At 43.9% G+C, this 12,705-nt stretch overlaps 3 protein-coding genes across 3 annotated transcripts in view; 1 reads left to right on the plus strand and 2 right to left on the minus strand.

The window, feature by feature from the left end:
• Positions 1-12,705, plus strand: part of khnyn (KH and NYN domain containing) — a 133,983-nt gene that overhangs the window by 61,820 nt on the left and 59,458 nt on the right. The window lies entirely within an intron of this gene.
• Positions 1,091-5,629, minus strand: vbp1 (von Hippel-Lindau binding protein 1). The gene is made up of 6 exons (XM_070993266.1): positions 5,527-5,629; positions 3,828-3,952; positions 3,513-3,579; positions 3,107-3,205; positions 2,768-2,906; positions 1,091-2,011 (listed from the first exon to the last, which is right to left on the minus strand). Exons 1-6 carry the CDS (start codon positions 5,605-5,607, stop codon positions 1,935-1,937), a joined length of 588 nt encoding a protein of 195 aa, XP_070849367.1. The 5' UTR covers positions 5,608-5,629; the 3' UTR covers positions 1,091-1,934.
• Positions 6,896-12,145, minus strand: LOC139351207 (E3 ubiquitin-protein ligase TRIM39-like). The gene is made up of 8 exons (XM_070992983.1): positions 12,109-12,145; positions 10,231-10,821; positions 9,806-9,901; positions 8,986-9,219; positions 8,521-8,668; positions 8,367-8,393; positions 7,383-7,558; positions 6,896-7,282 (listed from the first exon to the last, which is right to left on the minus strand). The coding sequence occupies exons 2-8, from the start codon at positions 10,816-10,818 to the stop codon at positions 6,905-6,907; spliced, it is 1,647 nt and encodes a 548-aa protein (XP_070849084.1). The 5' UTR covers positions 10,819-10,821; positions 12,109-12,145; the 3' UTR covers positions 6,896-6,904.

Here is a 12,705-nt window from a genome sequence, read left to right on the forward strand (position 1 = left end):
CAGTTCTAATACTTACAACTGGTCAATGTTTACACAGGTTATATTCAACTTATCTGAGCCAACAAGGTATAAAATGCAGAATTGACCAAAAACTAAGAAATGCTGAGCTCGCTTACAGGACTGGGTCCTTCATCCCAGCAGCTGTCACACCAACATGTCACCAGGAGCTTTTCTCCTAACAATACTGGCAATAGTGCTTTTTATGGGCAGTAGTATTTTTATAATCTGTACATAATGTTCATATAGTTGTTTTTCAGTTTTGTATCCTGCGCACTTTTTTATCTGGACCCTTTTGTGCGACTGTTTTTGCTTTTTCTAACACTTGCTGGCTGTAAAGATTTAACTTCCCCACCGTGGGATCAATAAAGTCTGATCTTAGAGGGGTGAAAAGTTCAATAGTTGCCTCTGAGATGTAGTGGAGCAGAAGGATAAAACAGCATAAAATGGAAACTAAGTACCTTCAATCTGTGCAGTGGTTGAGTAAATATCCTCTGTTGTGTTCGTCCAGCAGTCCCACTCCTTGCCCAATCGGCTGTCACGCGCGGTGCTGTAGTTCCACCTGTTAACACTGGGTGGAAGCACCTGTCAGCCGCTCGCGTGCGTAACTGCACAAACGCACTGAGTTCAAATCCCTCAGCGAACGAGTTGATAAAGCTGCTGCAGCCTCCTATGGAGGCCCGCGAGGGTCAAAGGGATAACTGAAGCTTGTTGTTCATCCATTGATTTTTAAAGGGACGATGAAAAGAATTGTTCAACAAATTTACAAATACATTAATCCCTCAATACACAGGTCAGATTAGAAAGGCATTTTCATAAAATCGGTCAATATATCAGTTTAGTCATGTAATCTATTCATGCATTTGTCAAATATTTTATAAGTTCCTGTTTATTTTCCAATCTGGTATCAATTAGTAAAATAGTTTCTAATCATTTCCACACCTGTGGTCCTCCATATCGTCCATCTTCTCTGTAAACACATGATACTCATCTGTCGCTCTCATTCAGCACTTGACTCCAAACAACTTTTCTGACCTGCCTGTTCGGAGTTCTCATGAGGAGAAGAAGAAGAATAAAGACACAGAGCTGCAGGTACACGTCTCACCTCTTTGTCCAAATGTTCTTCTTTTACTTCATTCATTGTTTAATGAATACAGTGAGAGACAAATAAATACAGACAGAGCAGTGGCTAGAAGGGGAGGAGGAGGAGGAGGAAGCGGAGAGGAGAGGAAGAGATGGTTGAGTGTGGAAAGTCAAGGGACGGAGGAGGAGGAGGAGGAGGAGGAGGAGGAGGAGGAGGAGGAGGAGGAGGAGGAGGAGGAGGAGGAGCAGGTCTACATTTGATCCCTCTGAACTCCTAAAAGTCCGACTTTTATTCTGCATTCTTCTGCTGCGATCATCCCACAAGCCTGGTTCTACCGAGCATGACGGCAACTGTGCGTTTCAAGAATGAACAACTCATGTAAAAACTCCCACGCGTGAACGTCGCTGCAGGTTGAGAAAGAAAACAAAACAAACACAAGTGCAGGTGAGTCAGGAGGGAAAACGCAGAGAGGAAGAGACGAATGGAGAACCCTCACTCACGATCTGCCAAAGATAACATACCGAAATCATCAAAAAGAATACAAAAATTGCCTCGTTGCCTTTGTTTTTTTGTTAGTTTTTACTTGAAAAAATACTTTAAAAAGTAAGAAATCAACAGAAAACAGAAGTGGTGGAAGTCTGAGCTCGACGTGACCGAGGGCCGGGTGTTCGAACGCAGAGTGGTGAAGCCCGCACGCCTTCGCTCAGCTCACAAAAGAGACGTCTGAGAGGCGCCTCGAGTCCGCCGAGCTCCGGGCTGAACATACAAATGATTTGGGGGTCGGGTGTCCGTTTGTTTCTGACTAAGGGGGCGATAGTTAGCAGGAGGGGATGTGGACGCCGTGCTGTCGATATTAAGACTTGTCTGCTGACTTGAGGAGGTTTTCTTTGCTCCTTCTCTTCACGTCCCAGTTGTAGACTCGTGCCATGTCTGAGGGAGCAATGAGTTAAAGAAAAGCAGCGGCAGGCCACCATTTTTATTTTATACTGTATCTGACATTGTGTTGAAGCTGGAGGTGTCTGAATCTATTTGTGATACAAGAACATGCTGAATAACATCCACATGGAAACATTTCACTTTGCTGCCTTAACCAAACAGCGGTCTAATAAAACCAATGCAAACTATGCATGAGGTCGATTAGCTGCGATTAATCAATACACAGAAACATCAAGTCCTCAGAGGGTCAGTCAGATAGTTAAGGTGCTGGACGAACAGCTTTGACGTGTTTTCCCGTGTGACTCGAGTTTCTCGCGAGGCAGCTGTAAATCTGGATGAGCAGCTCTTCAGAGGAAATCTTCAAACATCCCTCTGGCTTCACACTCAAACACTTTTTGACCTGTTCATTTTGTGTTTCTTACCATTTGTTGAAAACATCAGCAAACAGACAAAACACGAGCAAAGCAAGAAAACGTTGCAAGTAGCGCAAACAACAATGCAAACTGTTTCCAGGGGACACTAAAAAGTGACGCACGCCGCTGGGCCACGCCTGTCGCCGACTCCAGACGTTACTGGAGTCGGCTGTTGTTAGAAAATCACCTTTGGTGGGATAACAAGCGCGTCCAGGCCTGCGCATCACCCTTTAGTGTCCCCTGGAAACACTTCCTGTTGTCGTCTGCGCAATTTGACGCTGGTGAGGGCGTCTTCTCAAAACCAGTGACCTGTGTGGTCACCACGGTGGAAGGATACTGACTTCGGTGGTGGTGAACTGGTCTCGCAGGAAATCCAGATCGTCCTCCAGCGTCTCCAGGTTACGGGAGGCTGTGGATAGGTTCTTCTCTAGGAGAGCCTGAGCTTCATCGATGTCGTACTCTAACATGACGTTAGCCTTTGGGGGGGCAAAGATGTAAAGAGGACTGGAATTATGGTCTTTCTTTTCATCATTCTTCAGGGTCTTTTTGAAGGACGTAGAAGTCCAAATATTCCATTTTGCTTTTTTATTCATGTCCATAAAATGTCTCTGGCATGTTTCTGTGATTAAACACTACAGACCGTCAATGAATCAGATGTAATCCGAGCTCTACTCACCCCTAACCATAGGCAGACTTTGTCGGTGGGTGGCACTGAAGCCCTGCAGTAAACATTGTCGGCCAATAGGAAGTGTGTCTCCATGGGATCTGTGGTGTCCTGGGAGGACAAAAACATTTCAGCGAACTGGTCTAAAGTCCCCTGTTATTCACTTTCTGTCAAACTTTATGTCATAAGTGGGAGTTTTAAGCTTAAAGGAAGTCCATCAGAAATATTGATGATACTGTGATATTCATCAAAATGCTTCTTTATATCGTAATGTTGCGTGTGGGTGCCGTTTTGCGAGATTTAACTGCATCCCTTGTTGGAAAATCTACAGGTTTGTGACAACTAGCTGCCAGATTTTCTGGTATTAAAGTCAGTTTTCCGTAGCGCTTCAGTGCTGCTCCACAAAGACGACACACACCTTTTTCTTCTGCATGTGTCGGAGGATTTCTAGTGTCTGTGTGATTTGTGGGATCTGGCCTTTCAACCTACGTGTCAAGAGAAGAAAGGACGGCATTAATTCAGCGATGTTACTTAGACGTAGAGTTTTCAGCACACGGCACAGGATAAAAAAAAAATAAATCACCAGAGTTCCCTGAAACAATGATGAATTTAGACTGGTGTGATATTTCCTCTTAAAATCAAAACAGCAGGCGAATAATGCGACACTTCAAAATCCAAAAGGACGCAGTGAACTCAGAGACGCCTGGGGACACGCCCTATTCGCCGGCGTTACCTGATTTTCTTTTGAGACAGGTTGAGCTCCATGTATTTATATTTCTGGTAGTGCTCGTCCAGCTTCCTCAGCACTGCATCTGCCGTCTCGTTGCCCGGCTGCTTCATAAAAGAGTCGACGTCCTCCTGTGAGGTCCGGCAGAGGACAGAGAGCGAGCGGTGAGCCGAGACATTTGAGTGATGAACATTCAGTAACAACACATCCGCTGATCATTGCTCTTTTACAATAAACATTAACCTTTTTTTAAAGGCTTGTGGCAAATGTCCAGTGGCAGGAAACGTAGAGTCAATGCCCTCTGGTGGACAAACTATGTTACTGCAACACTGTTTTCAAATGAACTCGAACATTTTGAGCTCATCTGTGCTGCTGTGCTCGGTCTGGCTCTACATCACCAGCCTACATCAGTAATTCACAACCTTTTAGGCTTGAGATTCCACATTATTTACAGCTGCATCTCTTATATTAGATTTTCCTACCCCTATTAAACATTTGATCTGTGTGAAGAATAGTTGCTTCATCCAAAACTGATGTTTTCTAGTTATATTGACATATTTTTTAATCACAGAACATGAAGAAAACTACGTAAATATTCAATTTGAGAAGCGGAAACTGTTTAGATTTTCGCCTAGAAAATGCTTCATATTGTTAATCAATTATCAATCTTGTTGGCTAAATCTGATGTCAATTTTGTGACCGACTTATATGATAATTGATTGATCATTTTAGCTTGACTGGGGACATCGGGTTTGGAGAATTAATAGAAGCCTCACGTGAAAATTATTCATCATTTCACATAAAAAAGGGGATAAATCTAAACAATCGGTCACAGTCAATCAACAAGCCTGTGAATAAATAACAAATTCTATCAATTAAATGTCCCAATTATGTTTCAGAGCTGGAATTATGGAACAATAACAGCATAATAAAATGATAAAAATAACTGTTACCAAAATGCTTTTATAAATATCACAAGGATTTGTTCATCTGCTCACAAAACGACTAGTATAGCTTTGATCTTGATGGGAGAAGACATCAATGGACTAATCCCGAAGGAATAACGATACGTTTTATAAAAATAGTTGCTCTGTAATCGTTTTTGACCCCTCAGATTTATCTTGGGACCCCTTTCTGGGCCCCAAGCCCAAACCTGAAAAGGGCCATGGCAGCATTAGGATGTTGATTACATATTATTAGGGTCATTTTGACTCCCTGCAGCTAAACAACTGTTTAAACGAACACACTATCCAACCTGTACTTGACACCATGATAAATTATGTCTGACAGTCGGTGTCCATTGTTGGACTGCGTCTTAACATGAAGTTAATGAAGATGTGAGAAGAGGCTAACGCTATTTCAAATGACAGCAAGAGCTTCATTAGCAAAGCAGCTCTCAGCTAGGCTAACTGGCTAACCTGTAGCTAACTAAAACCCCCAAAAAGCCCAAAGAGGAAACGAGGTACACTGTAAATCAGAAGCCGCTAGCACACAGACACGCTAATGTCCATACATGGACGGGAGCAGCCGCCCAGCCTGCACACACAGCAGGATTAACTGAGCTAGCTGTCTTGCTAATTTAGCTAAGAAGCTCGTAGCCAGCATGACGCGCCCACAAACGGGCTCCAAGTACAAAAGTGTGTTTTCAACGGCCCTATCCCATCGTAGACACGCGACAAATAGAGAAGTGCCAAGGTGTACGTACCACAAATACAGCTTCGGGGATCCCGAGATGCTTTTTCTTTGTCGCCTGAACGGCATTGCTGTTGTCTATGGTCGCCGCCATCTTGGAGAGAGGCTACTCCTTCCTTCCTTACGTACAAGTCTCAAGAGGCGAGAGGAGGCGCGGCTGCCTCTAGCGGCCACAGGCTGCAACTGCTGCTAGTACCACTGCTGCCTGTACCAGCCTTACTACATTTGGTAAACTTGCTAGAGGATGGTCCTTTTTTCAAGTTTCTGCTCAGTTTCCAAATGGATATTAGTTATTTTATTATTCCATTTCACATTATACAGATTTGCAGAATGAAAAGCAACTGTAGCCCCCTCCACATTACACACACAGGGAATGTATAAACAATAGATAAAGAAAACGTAATACAATAGATTGCATGTACAATTGATAATTTGATTTTAATTATAACTACTGTGTCCTCCTTGCATGGTTTGGAAAAAGGCCTCTAAGAATGCAAAGCACATGGAAACGTGGAATGTCTGTCCGGACTGATGCAAAGTTTTTGCAAAACAGAAAAGGTTTCTGGGCCAAGAGTAAAATAAGTTTTCCTTTCTTATTTCAAAAACAAATCACTATAGACTGTCATGCTTGTCAAGGCATTACTCTGCTTTTTTTTTTTTTGAAGGAGTGATAACCTTAACTGATCACTGAGGTTAAAGTTGTAATATAAAGGTAAATCAGCCCCCCCGAATGCCTCTGTAGCGTCTAAATTCAGTTAAAAATCTGCATTGCAAATGCACAGTACAAAGCTATCCTAAGCCTGTGGAGAGATGTTCATGACGGCATGATTTGGGGTTAGGATGCAAATTCTTCTTAAATTACAAAAAAAAAACATCACTTAATACAGTTTTGATTTTATTGGCAATTGCAATTTGAGGTCAATCCAGTGCATAATAACACAAACAACCCCGCATAACATTTTAAAAGTAAACCAAACTTCATGACATTGAGTGTATTTTAAGAGGCAAAAAAAACCCAAAATGTTGCTTTAAAATCTTTGCTGATTCATATTTGCCTCTGTTTATTACCATTAGGACTACTGGCCTACTTCCTATAGTAGAATACGTTTGGGAGAAGTTTTAATGATTTAAGCAGCTGCTGGTGTTTTAGCCTTTAGCCTGCGATGTTGGCCTGGTGCGAGCTGCTTCATATCTAACATAGTTTCACTCATCACTGAACCCCGATCCATGAGCAGCATCTATACTATCATGGTCGGAAAGGTTAAAGGTCATGACACCTTGTGTTGAGTGGGACATTACAGTCTTTGACAACTGTGTGTGCACAGTAGAAACCAAGATACTTTACTATTAAATACTGGATCAGTTCTTGAAGTGCATTCAAAGGCTCATCCTCAAGCCTGTGCCTCATGATTAACAGCTGTGATAATCAATGGCGCCTTATTCTTCCTTTCATCGCAGACGCCCGGGCTGAAGAAGGGGAAGACCCTCTCCGAGAACAAGCACCCAGTGAAGGTGTAGATGTGAGACGCGGCCTCCACGTCAAAGAACGACACAGTGCCGTCCTCGTAATCCGTAAACACTCCCACAGTCTGTGGCTTCTCCTTTAGAGAAAGAAGGACGGAGGGGGAGTCCAAAGCGCGGTACTCGCTGCCGCTCCGCAGCCGCACCGTCCAGTAGCCGTTCTCCGGCTTGGAGGTGATCATCCCCTTCCTGTTGACAGACTCCCTGACGACACCCAGGTCCCAGAAGGTCTTCGTTCCCACTGCAACCTGATTGACGATGCAAGAGAACATGAAACACTGAACATGAAAACATCTCACGGCAACTGCATTTATAATAAATGAATCCATCAAGAAACAAGACGCTGACCTGGAAGTAGAACCTCCCAGACAGGTAGCCTCTCTTGGCCACGACGCAGATGACGGGGTCGAAGCGTTGGGGGTTGTCAGGCACAAGGTGCAGCAGCTCGCCGCGGCCCGCCTGCTTTCCATCAGCTGACAGGATGATGTTTGGATGGGCGGTGTCCGGGTCTAAAACCACGTCAACTAGGCAGTTTACATGGAGAGAAGCTAAATTAATGCAAAATCTGCTGCAAATACAAACACTTTACATCTACTTCTGCTGCTATTGTGTGTTTTTCCTGATACTCCAGGTCTAGTCGGAGGATCGGATCGGTGACCCTACAGCTATAGCACAGACTGTAATCCTGAACAAACTGGGATCGAAAACATTTATCTGGTCCCTGCTGGTTTTATTTCTCTTTAGTTCACTACAGATCTTAAACAAATCACTGGAAAATGCTTAAATTGAAAATGTGCTGTTAGTGCTGCAATGCTTTATCATTTCACAGATGTAATGTTCATTTCTGGATTTACGAGAACCCATCCTGCCAGGCTTCAAGTTCTGCACTTGTGGCAGAACCATAGTTGTTCAGCGTCCTATGAGGAACTACTGACAACCACAGGCGTGTGCGGCCTCGGCATGATGACAGCGCAACTGCTCGCTTATGCAGCAGGAGTGTCACTCTCCTGCTACATCATATGGTTAGTTAGCCTGTGATAGACGGTTTTAGTCAGATGGTTCGTCCAATCACCTGCCAATGTCTTCCCATTTCCAAATTGACGACTTCCCGTCAGGTTGCGTCGGGTTAAAAAGATTTAGACACCTCGAACCTGTAATTTCACATCACTCAAAGAATTAGCTTTGGAAAAATGACCAACAGGGAAACTACACTCTGCTGTTGCCACTGCTGCTGCTAATACTGCACCTCCATGAGCCATAGAGCCGTGAAACTACACGTTCTTCTTCTACGTGTTCTTGCCTTTAAGTCAGCTAAAAGGTGAAAGGTCTTACCTTCATATTTCTGAATCTTCTTCATCTCTGTCAAGAAGATAATGTTCCATTAGCGATGGCAGTTTCAATGGCTCATAGTGAAGGCTGAATTAACAGGTGTCACATGTTAATGTTTGATGATTGCTGTACAGAGTGCCGGTTCAGCTCACTTCACCTTCTTTCTTCAGACTGTCCAGTGCATTTTTCAGGGTGTTGTCCACTTTGGAGAGCGCTCTCCTCATCGTTCCCACACAGAGTTCAGGGTGGACGCTGATCTCCATCCACTCCCTGGTGGGTGGAGATGACATAAGAGAGGGCGACCTCTACGAAAGAACACAGTGAAGAATCTGAATATTATTGTATAAATTTGAGTAGCACATTGATTTAGGAAGGATTCTCTAAACCACAGCCAATATTTTTGGACTAAAAAGGCCAAAATGATATATATTTTCTGCCATCTTAACATGAAACTACCAATTACAAGAAATTTCATCTTAATCACGGTGAAAAAAAAAAAAAACCCTGAAAACATGTTAGCAAAAGATACATTTTTGATCTATTTCTTTCCTTTAACAGACTTCTGACACCTTAAATAACCTTAAAACCCCTGCAGTCACCGCAGGTTGAGGTTGATTGTAACCTGCAAGAGGAGCAGATGGTCCTCGGAGTCCCTCAGCTCCTCCAGCTCAGCGTTTCTGCTCTGCAGCTCAGTGATTTCCCGCTGCAGCTCGTCGATGAGCTCCTCGGACCTCCTCTCAGCTGCCTTCTGCTTCTCCTTGATCTCTGCGCGGACTTCAGTTTGTCTCTCCTCGATGGAGCCGATCAGAGACGTAAAGAGACGGTCGCTCTCCTTCCTCTCCTGCTCCGCACTCATCTGGACGAGGATAAAAACATATGAACATGATTATGTACCATGAAAGTGGTAACCATGACCTAAATAACCTGGGACTCCCCAACCAGACCATGTCAAGTTTCTGCAACCAAGTCCAGTTGCCCTTGATTCAACCGTCCTTGACAACTATGACCTGGATGACCGAGAGTCTTCACAGACATGCATATAAAAGCTTATCGGCGTGAACTTTATAATACCCAGAGACAGGATTTTACAACTGTGGAAACTCACTGCGGCTGCAGCTATTTTATCTTTCATCACGATGACCATGAGGCAAACAGAAGAAATACAGCGTGCATGTAATAAATAATCTACCAGGAATGTGCACTTGCATGTATTTGATTGGCAACTGCTGCACCTTGGCCTTTTTTTCCTTTAATGACCCTGCACTAATGGAAAGTCTCCATTAAAACGGATGAGGGCTGCATGTTTTTGTGTAGCATTCAAGTAAGTCTGAATGAAGCTTAAAGCGGAGAGCTTTGCAAAGACCATTTGTTGACATACCACCATGTGACATTTCAGGACAAGCCCCTCAGATCAAAGAAGACTGAGGACCACTGGGACTCACTGTGCTGAGCTTCAGGCAGTTTTTGATCTCCTCCACTTTCCTCAGTCGATCCTGGATCATCTGTTGAAAATCTTCCTCAGTCGTCTTCATCTGGACCTGAACAGGCAGACCAGAAATTTAGACCTTCAGGTAGCAGACTGCAAGATTAATAGTGTTAGCAAATTAGACTGTTACTCAGTCTTTAAGACAGACTGTAGACATGGAATTAGATGTGCACGTACATGCAGAAATTGGACCATATTTAGGATTTCACTGAATATTATACATTTCCCACCACCAAAGATAGAGAGACAGACTTGCATCATTACCTCAAGATGTGCAAGGGGATGATTAATAATTAATATTATTATCAAGGCACCTGTGGTGGAAATGGATTGATTTTGCTCTCCCACATTGCCTAAACCCGTATGATACTGAATATGCACCTTTCTCGCCCCGCTCTCCTCCTCTGTCGTAACAGTCTGGTGATCTTTGTGCTCCGTCTCGGTGCAGAACTTGCAAACACATTTCTGTTCGTCCCTGCAGAACATCTCCAGCAGCCTCTCGTGCCTCTTACACATCCTGTCCTGCAGGTTTCTCACCGGCTCGATCAGCTTGTGGAGCTTCAGGGTGGCAACCCTCTGGTGAGGCTCCAGGTGGGTTTCACAGTACGAGGTCAGGCACACCAGGCAGGACTTCAGGGCCCTCACCTGCAGGGACGTCGCAGCGCAGACGTCGCACAGCACGTCACCCGGTTTGGCTGCGGACAGCGGTGAGGCCGACGAACAGATTATTATCTTCTTAAATGTGTCCGCCAGCTCTTTGAAAGCTGTGTTGATGCTTATTTCAGGCCGGGGGGTGAATGATTTGTCACATGTGGGGCACTGGCAGACCTCACTGCTGTCCCACACATTCTGGATGCAGGCCCGGCAGAAGTTGTGTCCGCAGGGAAGGGTGACCGGGTCGGTGAACACTTGCTGACAGACGGTGCACTGGAACTGTTTTTGTGGTAGCATGTTGCCTGAGGACGCCATTGTCTGCAGAATAGTAAACAAATTAAAAAAGGAAGTGAGGTGATCAATTGCTCAGGAGGACCTTTGATAGAGGAAGCACATGTAAAGATTTCTATCTGTGATCAGCTGACTATTTTCTAAGTCTTTGTTAATCATGTGGAACTATGCACATGGACTCATCCACCCTGCACTGTTTGTTGTGCTTGGTGTGTTCGTCATTGTTCTCTCACCTACACACAAACACCAGACACACCCGTACTTCCCACAGAAACCATCCGCATAATTACGCGAAACCGTCCTCAACAGAAAAATGACTGTACGGATCAGCTTTGCAAGACTAATGACATGAAAACAAAGATCCAGCATCACGAAGGCAGACTGTGGTTTTGGTTAGTTGTTAATAATGAGGATTATTTGTGAATCAGGTTTCACAAATAAAGTGAAATGTTGTAGTAAGTCATGACTTTAGAGATATAGAAATCAATAGTTAACAAACATTTTTATGTCAACAAACTAGCTGTAACATAACTGCCATATATTAGCAAACAGCTAACAGCTAGCCGGAAGTTAACGGCTGTAAATATTTGTTAACAACTAATTAAACTTTACACTTTACTGAAGTGTAAATCTCCCTTTGGTTAACACTAAATATGAAAGTATGAAGAACTGGCACCTGAAAACATATGCTAGCATGCTAACTAAACACAAAGGCTCGGCTCCAGGAGAGTGACTCTGGAAGCGGCAGCAATTTACTGCCTTGCTCAAGGGAAAATCAACAAACAGGAGGCCTGCAATGTGAAGCTACAGCCAGAAGCTAGTTAGCTTTGCATAAGAACAGAAAGCAGTGGGATGCTAGCCTATCTGTCTGCAGCAGCTCTAAAACTCACACATGAACACATTATCTCATTTTTAATGCCTTAAAAGTGAGCGCACACATTTAAATAACATCACACAGATGTGACGCCTGCCCTGACACTATCTGCAGCTCTCATCATTCAGTCCAACAATAACCAGGAAACATGGTTCGTGCAGTCATATCAACTTAACTACTGGTCCAGAGCTGCTTTCGTTTAGAGGAAAAACAAGTTCCCCAGCACAAAACTGAACCAGGTTTTAAAAATACATGCGCAAAACAGCCACCAAAAACCCGGTTAGATTACACTGAATGTTCATAAATCAGCCTATGTGTACATACGCTGTATTTGCAGACTGTCAGAAGGTGCTGTTCCTTCATAGCTATTTAAATTGAATACCTTCAGTCTCTTCCACAACACATTAGATCAGCTCTTACTGCATATTGTTCATACTTACAGCTGCTTCTCTCAGGTGATGCCGGTCAGTCACACTTCTGTCCTGAGTGACGGCAGAGGAGCTGACTTCCCTGCAGTATGAATGAGTATGAATAAATTACAGAGCTAGCTGTGAAACAGGAAAATGTGGCGTCGACACAGTTATTCATCAGCCCGGCCCTCCCTGTCCTGATCCCAGCACTGGTTTCTGTGCCTGTCCTTTGCCATAATTATCTGATCTTTAAAAAACAGCATTTACAGGTGCAGCCTAGTATTAGCTGTCCTTTCAGTAGCATTATGCTCAACGTTGTGGCACAAACTTTTTGTGCATGTGTGCGTGCATATGCCCATGGGGATAGATAATAGCAGCTGTCACACGAGGTGTGTTCGCCTCGTGGGGATAGGGTGAGGGTGAGTCCAATGGTTAACATTTTCCATTTGTGACACACCTGTGTGTGGAAAGTAGTAAATTGCCTGCTGGGGACGCTGGCCTGACACGAGGAATGCTGCCGGTCTGCATTGCATAACAAATATGCCGTGTTTATGGCATGTTTGACTTTATGCGTTATCAGCAAGTCAAATACATCTGTACACTTGAATAAAGGCCATGAAGAGGAAC

Source organism: Chaetodon trifascialis, chromosome 23 (genome assembly GCF_039877785.1).
Source record: "Chaetodon trifascialis isolate fChaTrf1 chromosome 23, fChaTrf1.hap1, whole genome shotgun sequence".
NCBI lineage: Eukaryota > Metazoa > Chordata > Actinopteri > Chaetodontiformes > Chaetodontidae > Chaetodon > Chaetodon trifascialis.